The following is a 19,175-nucleotide window of genomic DNA, read 5'->3' on the forward strand; positions in this document are numbered from 1 at the left end:
ACAACCAGACTTAACAGACGATGCCAGTAACAACTGGTCTCAGAAGTCAAGGGATACAATCAACAATGAGACCTGAGATTATGCAAATGAGCGCGAAGCACTTCGGGCTATACATGATTTGGATTTTGGTTATATGCATGAATGCATGATGTATGAATGATCATGAAATGCAAATGCTGAGAATATACAGACTGGAAATTAGGGAAAGCTTTATGGAGGTACTGAATTCTCAACACCAATAACTCCACCAAAGGAGTGAGTAAATGCATCAAAGGAGGATCTATCAAGCTGAACAGTTACAACTGGCCTAATAATCCTTCTAGAGAATGATAAATTTGTGCTCTCTGGAGATAGATATTGATCATCCAAAGGGAGTCCTACAACTTGAGACTTGCGAGGAAAGACGAAAGATTTCCTTTTAATATTTCCACATGTCAAAGCAAAATTGTGTTTCTCAATATGTTGAAAAAATCTTTTTTGAGTTCAAAATTTCATTATTAACAAATAAATGACATTTTGCATAACAAAGAAAATCAGAGAAAAACAGCAAATGTTAGAATTTGATGGGCAAACTTGTATTTATTCAAGAATGGTAACACGCAAATGGCGTAGCTCCATGGAATGTTACAAATTTGAAAATGGCAATAGGGAAAGGTTTACATTGAATCACAATGACTACTACTATCCCTAATAACAATGACTCCATGAGACCTCGCTTCTGAAGGGAGTAACTAGATTGATCTTTCATTTTTTGCTCTTCTGTGTTGATCAGTGACGAACCGATGCAGTCTATGCCTTTTGTCCCTAATTTTTTCCTGGATCACCCTTTCGGGTTTTCAATCCACCGGGACGCTCCTTTTTGCCTAAGTCGCCCTTTTAGGTTTTCGACTTAGCGAGCTACCATTTTTTTTTATCCCTAACTTTTGCCTGGACCGCCCTTTCGGGTTTTCATCCACCGGGATTTGTCAGGCATAGTATCTTTTGACTGCATCAGAGTTCACAGGGTGACTGAGCTCTTCGCCATCCATAGTTGTGAGAAATAGAGCACCTCTAGAGTATGCTCTCTTTAAAACGTATGGGCCTTCATAGTTGGGAGTCCACTTCCCACGTGAATCTTTGTGTACTGGCAAGATCTTCTTGAGCACGAGATCTCCTTCCTTGAACTCTCGAGGACGGACCTTTTTGTCAAATGCCTTCTTGATTCGTTGCTGGTACAATTGTCCATGGCACAGAGCGGTCATACGCTTCTCATCAATGAGATTAAGTTGATCATAGTTGTTTTGGATCCATTCAGCTTCGTCCAGCTTGGCTTCCATCAATATTCTCGTTGAAGGTATCTCTACTTCGATTGGGAGGACTGCGTCCATCCCATATACTAAGGAGAATGGGGTTGCCCCTGTTGAAGTGCGGACTGAGGTCCGGTATCCATGCAAAGCAAAGGGTAGCATCTCGTGCCAATCCTTATAAGTTTTCACCATCTTTTGCAGGATCTTCTTGATATTTTTATTGGCAGCTTCAACAACACCGTTCATCTTTGGACGGTATGGAGAAGAATCATGGTGGTCAATCTTGAAACTCTCACATAATTCTGTCATTGTCTTATTGTTCAAGTTTGAACCGTTGTCGGTGATGATCTTGCTTGGGATTCCATAGCGGCAGATAATCTCCCTCTTGATAAAGCGAGCAACCACATGTCTCGTCACATTGGTGTAGGAAGCAGCCTCTACCCATTTAGTAAAGTAATCGATGGCAACCAGGATGAAGCGGTGACCATTGGAAGCCTTCGGCTCTATAGCACCAATCATGTCGATGCCCCACATTGAGAAAGGCCAAGGTGATGTCAAAACATTCAGTAGTGTTGGCGGCACATGCACCTTATCAGCATAAATTTGGCACTTATGACATTTTCTTGCATAGCTGAAACAATCAGACTCCATGGTCAATCAGTAATAGCCAGCTCTCAAAATCCTTTTGGCCATGGCATGTCCATTGGCATGGGTTCCAAAGGATCCTTCATGAATCTCCTTGATTAACATGTCTGCTTCGTGTCTATCCACACATCTGAGCAGAACCATGTCATGGTTTCTCTTGTAAAGCACATCATTGCTCAAAAAGAATTTGGACGATAACCTCCTCAGAGTTTTCTTATCCAATAGTGTAGCATCTTCTGGATACTCTTGACTTAAAATATATCGCTTGATATCATGAAACCAAGGTTTACCATCAGTTTCTTCTTCAATCAGCTGACAGTAGGCAGGCTCATCTCTTCGCTCGATTCGAATAAGTGGAGCTTCATTGTGGAATCTGACTTGGTACATTGATGCTAATGTTGTCAAAACGTCAGCCACTTGATTTTCTACTCTTGGGATGTGATGGAAAGTGATATCGTCGAAGTATTCTATCATCTTCACAACATGAGCGCAATACGGGAACAGCTTCGCATCGCGAGTTTCCCATTCTCCTTTGACTTGATAGATCACTAAGGCTAAATCTCCATACACCTCAAGGATCTTGATTCGGAGATCAATTGCGGCTTCAAGACCAAGGATACAAGCTTCATATTCAACGACATTATTCGTACAATCAAAGCACAACCTTGCTGTGAAAGGGGTAAAGCCACCATTGGGATTCATCAATACAGCTCCCACACCATGACCACTGTAATTGGAAGAACCATCAAACGCGAGCTTCCATCGAGATCCTGGTTCTGGTCCTTCATCTGGGCCTGGGATCTCACAATCCTTTATCACCATTATATCCTCATCGGGGAAATCAAACTTCAACGCCTGATAGTCTTCAACTGGTTGATGAGCAAGATACCCTGCTAACACACTTCCCTTGATTGCCTTCTGGGTTACGTACTGGATGTCGTACTCTGACAAAAGCATCTGCCAATGGGCAAGTCTTCCAGTTAAGGCAGGTTTCTCAAAGATATACTTTATTGGATCCATCTTTGAGATCAACAAAGTAGTATGGCAAATCATGTACTGCCTCAAACGACGAGCGGCCCATGCTAGCGCGCAACAAGTTTTCTCCAAAAGTGAATATCGACTTTCACAATCGGTAAACTTTTTACTCATATAGTAAATAGCATGTTCTTTCCGACCAGTTTCGTCATGTTGCCCCAGCACGCATCCCATTGATCCTTCAAGCACAGTCATATACATGATTAATGGCTTTCCCGGGACAGGTGGAATCAGAATAGGAGGCTCTTGCAAGTATTGACAGATTTTCTCAAAAGCACTTTGACAATCAGAATTCCATTCAACAGCTTGATCCTTTCGAAGTAATTTGAAGATAGGCTCACACGTGGCCATCATATGTGAGATAAACCTTGAGATGTAATTCAAACGTCCAAGGAAACCTCTAACCTCTCGCTCGGTGCATGGAGCAGGCATTTCTTGTATAGCTCGGACCTTGTCAGGGTCCACCTCAATTCCTCGTTGACTAACGATGAAACCAAGCAACTTCCCTGAACGGACACCGAATGTGCATTTTGCAGGGTTTAATTGTAATCTAAACTTTCTGAGGCGTTTAAATAGCTTCTTCAGATGGCTCATATGATCTTCCTCATTCTGAGATTTAGCGATCATTTCGTCAACATAGACCTCTATCTCCTTGTGCATCATATCATGGAAGAGAGTGACCATAGCTCTTTGGTAAGTTGCCCCAGCATTTTTAAGGCCGAAAGGCATTACCTTATAGCAAAAAGTTCCCCAAGGGGTAATAAAAGTGGTCTTCTCCATGTCGTCTGGAGCCATCTTGATTTGATTGTATCCAGAAAAACCATCCATAAAGGAGAAGACAGCAAAACTTGCAGTGTTGTCTACTAGAGTATCAATGTGTGGTAGAGGGAAATCATCCTTTGGGCTAGCTCTGTTCAGATCCCTATAGTCAACACACATCCTCACCTTTCCATACTTTTTGGGCACCGGTACAATATTAGCTACCCATTGTGGGTACTTCGCCACTGCGAGAAAACCAGCGTCAAATTGTCGTTTGACTTCTTCACGAATCTTCAGGGCCATATCCGGTCTTGTTCTTCGGAGTTTTTGTTTTACTGGCAGGCATTCTGGCTGAAGTGGCAGCTTGTGCTCAACGATGTCGGTGTCTAGACCTGGCATATCCTGGTATGACCATGCAAATACATCCACATATTCTTGTAGCAGCTTAACCAATCTCTCCTTGACGCTTGCTTCAAGTGTGGTGCCGATTTTGACTTCTTTCTTCTCTTCCTCTGTGCCAAGGTTGATTGTTTCCACCGGATTTTCATGTGGCTGAAGGGCTTTGGACTCGTGCTCGAGCAGCCTTGCCAATTCGTCGGGGATGTAACAATCTTCTTCACCCTCTTCTTCCGCTTGGTAGATAGGGGAGTCAAAGTTATGAGAGTTAGTAAAGTCATTGGATTCAACGGGGTTATCGTTTATTCTGCATGTTTGAATGATTGATTTCTTTTAGAAAAGTAAAAATAAAAGATGTATAAATGAAAAGTTTTTTTTTGTTTTTGAAAATATTGCCATTTTCTTAAGAGAAAGCAAAATAAATGAATTTTAAGAATTTAACAAAATGCCTTTTACTCATTGATAATGATTATTTGAAAATGAAAGTGGGCCCTACAACATGATCCATTAGCCTTGGGCAGAGCTAAGGATTTGAAAGGAAAAATACAACAATTATTACTTTGACAAAGGAAAAATTTCGGGGATCTCAACCGCCTTCCAGTTGTTCAAAGATGTCTCACACCGGTAAACCAAACATGGCTCATCTTCATTTTCGGTGCTATCTTCAATTGCATTGACTTGACCTCCATGGATGAATCCTGTGCTGAGGAATACTTCCTGGATGCTTCGGGTGTTGTCCTTTGTAGGGACTCGGGCTCCTTTCGCAGCGGAAGGCACATATCCCATACCAAAGCGATCATGCTTCTCACGAATATCAATAAGTTGACCCCAACCTTCAGGGTTTCCTCCTTCGATACTAGACTTTGCGCGTTTCAGAGACGCGAAAGATGAACAAGCTTTCCCAACAGGGTCCTTCATTTCCACAAAAGTGGCATTGGTTATTTCAAGAGCTTGGAAAGAAGTTTCCAAAGCGTCCTCATCAGCCTCGATATATCTGAAGGATGAAAGGTGAATGACCACAAAGTCCTCCTCCCCAGAAATAATAATCAGTTGATTGTCCACTACAAACTTCATTTTCTGATGTAAGGTGGAGGTGACTGCCCCTGCAACATGAATCCAGGGACGCCCCAATAAGCAGCTATATGCTGGATTAATATCCATGACTTGGAAATTAATCGGGAATACATGAGGGCCAATCAATATGGGCAATTCAACCTCTCCAATCACTGTTCTCCTAGAACCATCAAAAGTTTTTACTACCAAGGCACTGGGCTTCATAGCTGGTCCTTGATAAGATAACTTGGCGAGTGTTCTCTTTGGCATAACATTCGGAGAAGATCCGGTATCAACCAACACTCTTGCCAAAGCATCATCTTTGCATTTTACCGAGATATGGAGAGCACGGTTGTGATTTTGTCCATCCTCAGGTAATTCCTCTCCACTAAAGCTCAAAGTATTACAAGCTGTGATGTTTGCAACTACTCCATCGAATTGGTCAACTGTTATGCTTTGCGTTACATGAGCTTGAGCAAGCACCTTCAACAAAGCTTCCCTATGGGCTTGGGAGTTCAATAACAGAGATAAAATAGAGATTTTAGATGGTGTCTGATGCAACTGGTCCACAACCTTGTAGTCACTTTTCTTGATCAACTTCAAGAATTCAACAGCATCTTCGGATTGAAACACTTCGGGTTCTTTAGTGGGAGCTACAACTGTTGATTCCTTGGTCAGCCCTTGAGGAGTCACGTTGAATTCGGGCGTATAGATTCAACCACTACGGGTCATTCTGCTCATTCCTGCAATATTGGTGACATCTTCACTTACAGCTTTTATCACTTCAGCGTCTGCACTTCCTTCAACAACCTTATCCACAGCAGTAATCTCATATTTCCAAGGCACAACCTTGGTGCTCTCGTAGGGAAAAGGCGTGGGCATACATATTTCCACAGGCGACGGATGACTATTCTCAGGAGCCATCTTTCTGCTATAGTAAGGGATTTCCACTGGTTTAGGTAAATTGAAACAAGGGTCAATTACCAACACATCTTCATTCTTCACAGCACTGGATATTTGAAGCACTCCTTCATCCATCAAGTTTTGGATATTGTCTCGTACCACCTGACATCCTCTTGGGTATGTGGCACACTCTTCACAATTGTCATGATTAACATTGATCAGGCCAGCTTCCACCAATCGGGCATGGAATGCTGCCAAAGGAGTCTTAACATCCTCCACCTTCTCAACCATAACAACAGTAGATGCATCTTCAATGGCGTTCACCGCAGGATCTCCATGGGGAGGAAGAGGATTGCTCTTCACATTCGGTCCCATGTCCTTAAAAGACAAGATCTTGCTCTCAATCAATTCCCGAACCCTATGCTTTAGAGCGTAGCAACCCTCTAGGTCATGCCCGGGGGCACCCTCATGAAAAGGACAATGTGCATTAGGGTTGTACCATGGAGGAAGACGATCAGGTGGAGGTCCCAAAGGTCTGGGAACCACCAACCCCTTTTGCAATAGGGAGGGATACAACTCAGTGTATGACATTGGGATTGGATTGAAGGTCACCCTTTCCCCTTGCCTTCTATTCTGGTTTTGAGCATTCTGCCTCAGCGCTTGAGCTCTCGGCTGTTGATAAACAGGAGCTGCTGGTGCTTGTTGATAAGCTGGAGGAGCCGCGACACGTTGTTGAACTGGAGCTGGTCGATAAGCTGGAGGCGCTTGATAAGCCTGAGCAGGCTGTTGATTGAACGCAGGCGTCACAGCAGCTACGTATGGTTGCGGAGCATACTGGACGGGATACATGGGTGGTTGATAGGGAATTGGTTGTTGAATATATTGCTGAGGTGGATATTGTTGTGGTCTCCTTCTTGGAGGAGCTCTTCCTTGACCAGCAGTCATGACATTTGTTTCCCCTTCCTTCTTTCTAGGAAACCCTCCAGAGAACTTCTTTGGATTAACATTTGAAGTTCCAGCTACAACCGCCAGTTTGCCATTCCTTACACCATATTCCACGCGAGCTCCTATAGCAACAAGCTCGGAGAATCCCAAAGAAGCACTTCCAACCATCTTCTCATAGAATTGAGGTTGGACAGTGTCGATAAATAGTTCGGCCAATTCTTTCTCAACAAGAGGGGGTTCAACCTGAGAAGCCAGTTCTCTCCATCTTTGAGCGTACTCCTTGAAGGACTCTTTATCATGCTGAAACATGCTCTGTAATTGTCTTATGTCAGGCGCCATGTCCATATTGTATTTGTAGTGTTTTATGAACGCATCTGACAGGTCTTGGAAACACCTGATCCTGTTCTGATCCAGACTTAGATACCATTTGGAAGGAGCCCCACTCAAGCTGTCTTGAAAGCAATGGATCATCAGCTTGTCGTCCTCCACGTGTGCAGCCATTTTTCAATAATACATGATGAGATGGCTCTTTGGACAAGTATGCCCCTTGTATTTGTCGAAGTCTGGAGTTTTGAATTTGGCTGGAATCACCAACCTGGATACCAGGCACATCTCTTTGGCAGCAGATCCAAAGACGTGGTCTCCCTCTAAATCTCGGAACTTCTTCTCAAGGAGCTGCATGTTCTCCTTTACCTCTATGAAATCCTCAAACCTTACTTCGTCACCAGCAACAGTTGAGTCAACAGTCTGATACATGTGGTTTTGATCTTCATAATGAGGAACATGCCTAGCGTAGGCGGCTGGTGGAACCACAGTATGGATGACTGGACGTGCGTCGGTGTAAACTGGTAATGGCACGGCTTGTTGGACAGATTGCCCCATTTCGTGCACCACCTCCGCTCGGGGGACGAAGTCATAGGGTAGCCCATATGGAGGAATGGTTGAGGGTAACGTCCTCTGAGGTGGGACTTCTACTGCTGGGCCCGTGGTCTCTGAAATCACGGTCGCTTGTGGAACCTCAAACCTGAAGGTTAAAGCTTGTAGCATCTCTCGCATCTGGGACATGCCTCCTTTGATTTCGTCTAGCTCAGCTCTAACTCGGGCGCTCTCTTGTTCTTGTTCAGCCATTCTCTGTCTTGCTCTGTCGCGAGTATTATACCGGTGTTGAAAATTCAGCGTGAAACTGGAGGAAGAAAGGGCGGAGTGAGACTCTATTTTTTTTTTTTGAGAATGTATGAATGCATGTATGGATGCATTTGTTTGCAAAACTCTTGGTTAGTTTCAATCATTCATTTCAGAAACACCACAGTACTTGTTCGCAAATATTTAAAGTAATAAGGAAATGAAACACAATAAAAATGAATCTCAAAAGCGATTTTTCATTAATCTCATCCAAGTTCAAATACAAACAACGTGCTCATGGCTTATGGGCTTTCCGAACCGTAGCAAGGTCGGTAGTCAGCCCTTCTAGCATTGCCTTACAAAACTTAATGAAATTAAAGACTTGATGCGGGGTGTTCTCTGGACACATGCACCAATCAGCTTCTTGCAGCTTCTCAGGTAGCTCTCGCATGATGGAACTCGCAAATCCGGACAGCTTCAGAAATTTGCCCTTCCACTCAGTGTAAAGCCCTTGGAGATCTTGGATAATGCGCACGTCTTCAGCCTTGGTCACCTCTATGTCCCTATAGAGGTTTCTCCAATATCTGCACTCACCTAGCAACACCATGTAGGCAGCATCTTGATCCCCACCTTCAAGTGCGTGGATTCTAGCATCGACTCGATCCAAATGATGTTTCAACCGTGTGCAAACTCTTTCTGACTCTTCAGTCTTCAGCTTCTCGCATTCCAGAGTATCCTTGTATTTCTGAATGGTATTCTCCAGTTCACGAGTACGAATCTCAGAAATCAACCGTGCTTCTCTTTTCATCTCAAGGGTCAGTTCCAGAGTCTTGTTAAGTTTTTGAATCCGGAGTAGAGCTCTATCCAACTCCTCTTCCTTTGATTTGAACACAGATTTGGTGCTATAGAGCGCTTGTCCAAACTTTTCTCTCCTTGCTTCCGACTCTCTAGCTCATTTGTTGGAGATTTCAAGCTCTTTGTCCTTCTTTTGTTGACCGTCTTTCAAGTTCCCATTCTCTATCGAGACTCGACCAAGCTTGATTCTCAAATCAGCATTTTCCAACTCCAACTCCTTGATACGGGCATTGAGCTTCTCTACATCTTCAGGTAATATGGGTTCTGGCTCCGGAACCAATGGATAGATAGAAGGATCAAATGGATAAGGGAGTTTAATCATCTGAACCCTCTCTCTAACCCAACAAGTGTAAGGCTCTTGGGCAATGACATTTCTCTTACCCAACTCCTTACCTTTCCTGATAACTGCTTGCCAAGACCTCTTGATCTTTTTCACCAGGGGATGATCCGCTTCAACACCATGTAAGATGAAAGGCTCTAGAGCTTCAGCTTTTGGAGGGCCATTCATAGGGTACCCATGCTGTCTCAGAGATAACACAGGGTTATAGTTGATGCAACCCTTGGTTCCTATCAAAGGAACATTGGGGAAGTCTCCAATGCTGACAATTACATTCTCGGTTTCCCAATCCCTGATATACCACTTAACATGACTGGAGGTGAGGGAAGCTAACTTCTGGAAGGGCTTGAGTTCCTTTGAGACAAAAGGACCTTCTTCGGGCATATGGGATCTAAACCAAGCATGCAACAACTGCGCACAACATAAGACGTTTCCTCCCTTCTTCTCATGACGATCATGGAGAGTGTAGTAGAGATCTGACAAGAGGAACGGTACAGGGTTACCAGAGAGGAAAATTCTCACCGCCAGGTGGTCCACAAAATGGTCAATATTTAGGAAGAGAACTATCCCATATACCAACACGGCTAACACAGCATAAAAGGCTTCCCAATCCCCTTCTTTTTCCATCTTCTTGGCCTGATCTTCCAAGAACTTCCTAGAAAAACCACTGAAAGGTCCTTTCACATCCCAATTGTCCACGACTTCAGAAACTTTCAGACCCAAAGCTGAAGTTATCCTCTTGGGAGGAATATCTTCATCGAGCTTAGGAAACGGATTATGGTCCTTCAAATTCCGGCCTATGATCCTCTCAACCTCCTCCAAGGTAGGAGCCAACTGGAAGTCAGAAAACGTGAAACAACGTAGAGGTGGATCATAGAACTGAGCAATAGTTACTGCGGTCATCATGTCTATCTTCTCATTTAGGATGTCCAGAATTCTTCCATAGTTTTGTACGAAGCTGTTGAGTTTGAGTGGTGTTATTTTGGAACTCAACTTCTGCAAGCTGGTAAGGTCCACGTTCTTGTATTTGAACTGAAAAGTGTCTCTTCTCTCAGGATTCATCTTGCTAACAAGTCTTGGATTCCTGAAATAATGCGAAACAACTAAGAGTTTTGCTTTTTATGCGTATGCAATGAATGGATGGATGCAATGTTTTTTTTTTTTTTGGATAGGTTCAAAGGTCCGAGGTATGGATAAATTTGATTGCTTTTCCAAAACGGGGTTCTCACCGGGTATGATCTAGGGCTTTGTTACAAAGGATCCCCAGATTCATTGATTCACAAGAATGTTTGACGCTTACGGGAAATACTTTCCGGTCGTCAACTCCATCAAGGGAATCTATTCTGGGTGAGGTTCTCGTACCGACCCTTACGAGGTATTCACCTCGGGAGTCCGCACTACGCAACCATCGACTGGGTTCTAGACAGGGTACTCAGAGTCATGGATTCAAAAGACTGTTTGACGCTTACGGAAAATACTTTCCGGTCGTCAACTCCATCTAGGGAATCTATTCTGAGCGAGGTTCTCGTATCGATCCTTACGAAGTATCCACCTCGGGAATCCATACTACGCAACCATCATTTCTAGTTGGCCAAATGTTCAATGTTCTAAAAGGTTCTTAGAGTCATGGACCCCTTTGAAACATCGAAGCTTACGAGGTATACACCTCGGGCGACAATATTTGCAAAAAGATCAACTCTAAGTGAGGTTCTCGTACTGACTCTTACGAAGTATACACCTCGGGAGTCTGTACTACTCAACCATCATCTTATCTTATGTTTTTTCACTCTAGACTCGGGTGTAGAGTCTTTTCCACATGGTTTGCAATCAAATACCCAAGTACCAACAATCACAATAGAACCAATATCCAACAGATATAACAATATAACGATAAAGATAATAAAACAATAAAGAAAAGCCACACAATTAAACAAACAAAGGTACACAAACGTCCTAACTAGGCTTGACTCGCTTAGGGAACAAGTATTCTCCAGCAGAGTCGCCATCTGGTGCACCTCGAAAAAAATGGGGATACGACTTCAAAGCGAAGCGCGATCGCACGCTCGCAATGATGAACTGAACAGAGTCGCCACCGAACTTTATTTATTCCTAAAAAGGAAAGGGGAAATATCGATAAAACCCAAGACAAATGAAAGGATAGGATATGGTCATCGCAACCAATATCAGGGTTCGGGAGTCGATTACGCAAGGGGAAGGTATTAGCACCCCTCACGTCCGTTGTACTCAACGGGAACCATTAGGTTAGTTGTGTGCGTTAGTGTTAGTTGAAATGATAGGATTTTCAAGTTATTAGGTGGGAAAGAAAAAGTAAAAGAGAGGAAAATGTTTTTGGATTTTTTGACGAAGGACTAAACCTAAGTTTTTTATTAGTGGGCCTGACAAGATTTACGAATCCTGCTCCTACGTATCTCAAAAGAGAAATCAAGGCTTACGTAGTTCTGGGTAGAAAAATGTTTGTTTGTTGGTCGATTTTAGCGAAAGCTACTTTGTGTCAAATCGACGAAAAACATTGTTGGACTACCCAAAACAGGTGGAAGAATATTGCCTTGCATTGTTTTGAAACAAAGTACCTTTCGTTTGAGAAAAGGTTTGAAGGGTCAATCGCACGGCGGCGAGAAAAGAAATTGATTGGTTTGATGCGTTTTGAGTAATGGCGAAAACTTGGATGAGCGAGATATACATCTCGAATCCTAGTCTCAGGAGTGCGTGGTATACACCACGTTCCATTTCCATCTTATTTGCAAAAAATGTTTAATAAGAATTAAGTGTTTTGAATTTGATTGAGAAAGGGTTTGAAGAAGCCGCATTGACAATTTTAGACTATGGCGAGAACTTGGATGAGCGAGATATACATCTCGAATCCTAGCCTCAGGAGTGCATGGTATACACCATGTTCCATTTCCATCTTTATTGAAAGAAGTTAAGATAGGAATTAAGTGTTTTGGAATTTGATTGAGAAAGGGTTTGAAGAAACCGCATTGACAGTTTTAGACGATGGCGAGAGTTAAGATTGGCGAGGCATACGTCTCGAATCTTAACCTCAGGAGTGCATGGTATACACCATGTTCCATTTCCACCTTTATTGAGAAAGTGTTAAATAAGAATTAGGTATTTTGAGTTTTGTTGTGAAAAATGACTTGACCTAGATCAAGTATTGATGGACGTTTAAGAGAAATTTGGATAAGTGTTTGAAAGAAAACAAAGTGGATAATTTTGGATGATGGCGAGAGCTAAGATTGGCGAGATATACATCTCGAATCCTAGTCTCAGGAGTGCGCGGTATACACCACGTTCCACTTCCATCTTTATTGAAAAGGTCTTGAATATGAATTAATATTTTTTTGAGTTTTTATCAGGAAAAATGGCTTGACATTAAATCAAGCATTTGATGAAAGTTTGAAAAATAAGTGGAATAGAATTGGAGGGAGAAGTGAATTGACTTGTTTATTGAGAAAATACTCGACGTTGGATCGAGTCATATTTTTGGATTTTTTGGAAGTGGTTGATTTTATTCTTGTATTAGTATCTAACTAAACAGTCAAACAAATAAAGAACTAAACAGTACAAAATTATTACACAACGGGGGAGCGGGGTACATTTTGTCAAATGGGGATTAAAAAATCATGCAATAATTAAATCGGGCCCAAACAACAAATAATGCAAAGTATGAGTGTAAGTGCAAGAGAACCGGCTCATTGTAAGAAAGCCCAAGAGTAAGCTATGTGAGGTTGATGGCGATGCTTAAAAAGCAATCGACTTACAAGGGTGTGAAAATGGGCTCGACATTGAATCGAGAAAAATATGATTTTTATAGTTTTAAAATGGTTTTGAATGAATGATGAAATTAAAAGAAAGCAGATCAACCATGAGTATAATAAAAACATAAACATAAAATAAAATGCTAAAAGAAAATAAAATGCTAAAAGATAAAAAAGCTAAAAGAAATAAAATGCTCAATACAGGTATCGAACCCACTACACTAAAGACCATAAAAATCACCCCTCTCCACCAAACCACTCATGACTAGTTATTATTTTAATGCTAGTTTGGATAAATAAACCAAGATAGATTAAAAATTAGAATTAAAATAAAAAAATAATAAAAAAGAAATCTGTTGGACTACCATAATTAAACCCAGCCGCTTGGCTGTTGGGTTTTTCAATGGGGTATAAGTTGAAAACATGAAAACAATTATTAACTAAGACCTAGGAATTTTAAACGTTTTTAATGGTTTATTCTGTTTAAAGTAAATTAAAAGAAAGAAAAAAAAATGAATAGTAACAGATTGCCCTCAACCTCACTTCTCTCTCACACTCTCAACAAAAACCCATTCAATCGCTCTCAGCGAATCGCTCCCTCATCACTCCCTTGCCGTACTCGCTCTCAATCTCCCTTCTCTCAATCTCTCAACGCTCTCACGATATCTCCATCATTCAAACGCTCCTCACCTCACGTTTCTTTCAATCTCTCAAAGAATCTCTCTCACACTCGACCTCAAGTTCCTCTCACGTCCTCAACCTCATTCCCAAATGCACAATACCCACAGCTTTAAAGGAATCTGAAGTTTACCTCCGGTGGCGATTTGGTAGTAACGATGACGATGAAGCCTAAACTTCACTCTTTCGCCTCTCTAATCCAGGTATGTTTCGATTTTGGGATTAGGGTTCTTGGTGGAATTGTGTCCGCCTCTCCTCCTTTTTCTCACCGATCTCTTTCTCTCCTTTTATGTCCAATAAATTAGGGTTTCAATTTGGTCTTTGGTGATCCAAGAAGTAACTCTGCGAAGTCCCTTCAGTGCTCAGAAATTGGATTGGCCTCTTTGATGCTAGATTCGAAAATGGTAATCTGAACCTACATACTTTCTTGCTCTGTTTTGACTTCATTCCATTTTGGGAATTCTTTGAAATTTTACTGCTTGGTAATTATTTTGTAGCTTCGGTTGTCACAGGGGTTCTGGATCGGTGAGGATGAGAAGACAGGGCTCACTGAAGGAAGTTTGAAACTGATTGGTGAAGGAGTATGAGTGTACAAAGATGAAAGTTGTCTGCTTATGAGTTTGCTGTTATGAATAACCTGTTGAAGTTCCGCATCACTTGACCACCATTGTTCCAAACCATGAGCCTCGAGAAATTTCTGTTTTTCCTTCGACACAACAAACAATTTTGCCGTAATTTGTCCACCGACATTCTCTTTGTCAACAACTTTCTCTTAGTCTCCTGGGGAAAGCGTTGAAATCCCCATAAGCAGAAAACATCATAACAACACCTTTAATTACCGGATGCACTTGTAGAGCCATTTTTATATTACCAGCTACATCTTCTGGGCGTACATTACTCGGAACAGGATAATTTTCAATATCCCAAAGGATAGAAACTAAGCCATCTAAAGAGCTACGGTGTTGCTGGCTTAAAGGACACTGAATTATGCTTGCATTTGATTCAGTAATATTTTGTCCCTTCTGCTCCAAGGAGTCTTCGGACATTGTCGGTGTAAATCTGCTACTTGAGTTAGCCATCAGTGTATTAGAAAGCCAGAACTTCCTTATGTATAATAGATAAGGAAGTAGCAATAACTAATGGAGAATCAAATATGATGATGCCCGAGACGCATATGAATCCGTGATTGAGGTGTTATCCTGGTGTTATTTTGTACCGTGGTAAATTGTTGGACTTACCGGTTTTGTTGTTGCATTTGCAGGAAAACGGAATCTTAATGACTTGGCGAGCGTTCTTCTCAGACTTGTTTGACTTGGACGGTGTAGCGGACGGTTGATGCTTCAGCGATGAGTATTGGTGGCTACGGTTTGGATTCGTGCTCCTGAGACCAAGTCACCAGCCAACCATTTCCAGTAACCATCTTTGTCCTTATTGAAAAGCCTCTTGAAGTAGTCCTCGAATGCAAAATTCCTGGTAAGTTGGAGGTGAATCCTCGTGTTTCTCTTCGACGAATTTTGTTACAGCATATCGGTTTGAACCGGTTCTTTCTTTCAGGTTTGTGGTTGCTTCAGTTATCATCTCAGCGAAAGTGGGATGAGAAAACGGCTTATTTGCTGCAGCGGTTTTTTGCTACAAGTTGTTTTCGGTGCCATGTTCTTTATTGTTTGTTGCAGGTTGTGGACGAGGTTGCAAGCATGTGAACTGGTTAGAAATTCAATTGTTCATTCGGTTAGAAGTTGAGAAGTGGTTAATGTCAGTTGTTTGGTTAAGTTCAACATGTATTGGAATTTCTGTTGAGTATTTTCGAATTGGAGAAATTGGAGAGTGCTTCTTAACCTCATCAACGTTGTTCACAAGTGAAGCTTTTGGATCATCTAATGAAATTGCTACTATCTTCTCTTCTGTTGAGGTGTCAAGGGGCGCCATACCCAACTCATATTCACGTTTTTTCATTTGGAGCCTCTGTTTCTATCATCCAAAATATCAATTCTGCCACCAGCATCTTCTGCATATTCACTAACCGCTTTTTGCTGCATCAATTTGTTAACATCCAGGATAGGAGGTGATGCCTGACGCTTCTTAGCACCCGAAGTTGCTATTTCTTTGCTGGATCAGTCACCTCAAATCTACAACTTGTGACGGCATCAACTACCAAGTGCATCCGTAACGATGTAGGACCTTTAGCCATCCTCATTCCTAACTCGTCGGCAACACGAAACACAACTAGTGTCGGTACTGCCGCATCGAAAGCATGGCCTTTTGTCAACTTTTTTTATTTGAATTGCTCATGATGTATGCCATGAAGTTTGATGTATGTAGCATAAAATGTATATGAATAACCAATGAGGCATAATGTAATGCTTATGTAAAATGCTTGTTTTAATAACAAAAATTACTTATGATTTTAAGGTTGTAACAAACTCGGTTTGAATGAAAGGAATTTGCGGATATAGAAATGAATATGGATTTTAGAAATAAATCTAAGAATAATCAAAATGTCAATTTAAAATAAAAAAAAAACAAATAAAACCAATTAGAATCAAATTAATCTATAATTTGTTAAAATTACTTTGATAACAACTCTAACATTTATTTGGAAATTGAAATCAATTAGAGTTTGAATCATCAGTAAAACACAATTAAGATTAACTTGAAATTTGGAATTAGATTTACTTTGAAATTAAATTAAAATTGAAAATTAAAATCAAATAACTAAAATCCATTTTGTAATCACAAAGCACCATGATCAAAAAGCTAAATAATAACCAATGTTTATCACAAAATATGAATTTGGGAATGGACGGTTGCCTTTGGTCATGAATGTATGCAAATGAACTTTAGGCCAAGTGCCAAATAAGAAAAGGAAAAAATGAAAAAAATTCAGGACCAAAATCGGGGTATGACAAGCGTGCCATGGTAACTCTCTTTCACGACATGATTCATAAGGAGATTGAGGTTTATATGGACGACATGATTGCCAAATCCATAACTGAAGAAGATCACTTGGTGAACCTGAGGAAATTTTTTGTCAGACTCCAAAAGTTTAAACTGCGCCTGAATCCAGCTAAATGTACTTTTGGGGTCCGATTCGGTAAACTCTTGGGTTTCATAGTCAGTCAGAAGGGAATTGAGGTTGATCCAGACAAAGTTCGATCCATCCAAGAAATGTCAGCTCCCCGAACAGAAAAAGAAGTCTGAGGTTTCCTTGGGCGACTCAATTACATCTCCAGCTTCATATCACACTTAACGGATACCTGTGAACCAATATTAAATCTGTTGAGAAAAAATCAATTAATTGTGTGAACGACGATTACCAAACGGCATTCGATAAAATAAAAAAGTACTTGCAAGAAACAACAATCCTGATACCACCAGTTCCTGGTAGACCTCTCATTATGTACCTCACAGTGCTCGATGAATCCATGGGTTGCATTTTGGGTCAACATGATGACACAAGTAAGAAAGAACATGCTATTTACTATGTCAGCAAGAAATTCACTGAATGTGAGACCAGATACTCACTTTTAGAGAAAACTTGTTGTGCTTTGACTTGGGCTGCTCGACACCTGAGACAATATATGATTTGCCATACCATTTTATTGATACCCAAAATGGATCTGATAAAGTATATCTTAGAAAAGCCTGTTGTTAATGGTAGAATTTCCCGATGGCAAATGTTGTTGACCGAGTATGATATTCAGTATGTGACCCAGAAAGCAATAAAAGGGAGTGTTCTGTCTGACTACCTTGCTCACCTGTCTATCGAAGGTTATCAACCGTTGAGGTTTGACTTTCCAAACGAAGACATTATGTTTATCAAAGACTTCATTATGCCAGGCTTCGAGGCAGGCCCCGAGGAAGGCCCCAAACTAGGATCACAATGGACGCTCGTGTTCGACGGTTCTTCCAATGCTCGAGGCCATGGCATAGGTGTTGTTATCACTTCTCCAACTGGTTTCCACCTTCCATTTACCGCTAGATTGTCTTTTGACTGCACCAACAATATGGCAGAATATGAAGTATGTATCTACGGTTTAGAGGCGGAAATCGACTTAAGGATCAAGATTCTTGAGGTATATGGTGATTCAACTCTGGTAATGAGTCAGGTAAAAGGTGATTGGGAGACTCGGGATAGCAAGTTTATACCTTACAAGGAGCATATCAGAAAATGGGTACCCTACTTTGATGAAATCTCTTTTCACCATATTTCTAGGGAAGAAAGTCAGTTAGGAGATGCTCTAGCCATGTTGGCATCTATGTTCAAAGTCAAATGGAAGAATTAAGCACCATCCATTAATATTGACCACTTAGATGAACCAGGACATTGTCTAGCAATTGAGGCCGATCCTGATGATAAGCCATGGTTCTATGACATAAAGACATTTCTGGGAAAACGGGAATATCCCGAAAGTATATCCATTACCGATAAGAAGGATTTGAGAAGACTCTCTTCCAAGTTCCTCCTAAATGGTTATGTGTTATACAAGCGAAATTATGATTCTGTACTGCTCAGATGCGTGGATAGACACAAAGCTAGTACGATCATAAAATCCATACATGAAGGCTGCGAGGGTGTACATGCGAAAGGTCCGGCTATGGCCAAGAAGATCCTCCGAGTTGGATATTATTGGACAATAATGGAGGTTGATTGTTACAACTTTGTTAAAAGATGTCTGTTAGACCCCAATTTTGACCCTAAGATCCCTCATGCAATTTCATCATATGCACTAGCATTGGGATCACACATTGGCATCCTTCTTACCCCTCTTTCATTGGGTTTGTTTTAGTAAAGATCACCAAGCACCATGTGATTGTATCATACTTGTATATTATCATTTTACTAACCAAAATACCAAAAATATGTCTTTGTATTTGCCTAACTCTTTTGTAGGTAGGGCATGATCCCCATTGATCTATCAAGTTCATATCCAGGGTTTAAGAACCTCATGGATAAGAACACAACCAACGGATGATCCACAATGTCTCTAAGCATCATATATGAGTCCCAATGATCTTTTCATGTTATTTTGATCAAGATTTCTTCAAGAGTTTGGAGTTGGTTTGCCTTGGAAACCCTAGTTTGTCTAGGTATCTTGAGTAACTTCTTCAACAAGATCCCTCATCAATTGATCAAATTCCTCAAGGTACACTTTAAAATTCATCATTTTATACATATATGATCTACCATGAGCCTAAAAAGTCAAGAGAATTACAAGTTATCAAGTTGGTTGATGGTGTTTGGCCAGATGAATTCATCTGATCAAAGGTAGGTCTCCCTAGACCCTATATACTACAATTTTCATCATATGAAAATTATTACAAGAGCAAAGTTACTCTAAATGACATTCCAAACAACTTTCATGTTTAGGTCTAGAGCTATTT

At 41.1% G+C, this 19,175-nt stretch overlaps 2 protein-coding genes across 2 annotated transcripts; one reads left to right on the forward strand and one right to left on the reverse strand.

Annotated features, from left to right (window-relative positions):
- Positions 1 to 5,191: 5,191 nt before the first annotated feature.
- On the reverse strand, positions 5,192 to 7,361 carry LOC127104315 (uncharacterized). Its single transcript, XM_051041504.1, has 3 exons — positions 5,946 to 7,361; positions 5,337 to 5,771; positions 5,192 to 5,224 (listed from the first exon to the last, which is right to left on the reverse strand). The coding sequence occupies exons 1-3, from the start codon at positions 7,359 to 7,361 to the stop codon at positions 5,192 to 5,194; spliced, it is 1,884 nt and encodes a 627-aa protein (XP_050897461.1).
- Positions 7,362 to 17,404: 10,043 nt separating this feature from the next.
- LOC127104316 (uncharacterized) lies at positions 17,405 to 18,076 on the forward strand. The gene has a single exon (XM_051041505.1). It carries the CDS (start codon positions 17,405 to 17,407, stop codon positions 18,074 to 18,076), a length of 672 nt encoding a protein of 223 aa, XP_050897462.1.
- Positions 18,077 to 19,175: the final 1,099 nt, after the last annotated feature.

The sequence above is a fragment of the Lathyrus oleraceus genome, chromosome 7 (assembly GCF_024323335.1).
Source record: "Lathyrus oleraceus cultivar Zhongwan6 chromosome 7, CAAS_Psat_ZW6_1.0, whole genome shotgun sequence".
In the NCBI taxonomy this organism is placed as follows: Eukaryota; Viridiplantae; Streptophyta; class Magnoliopsida; order Fabales; family Fabaceae; genus Lathyrus; species Lathyrus oleraceus.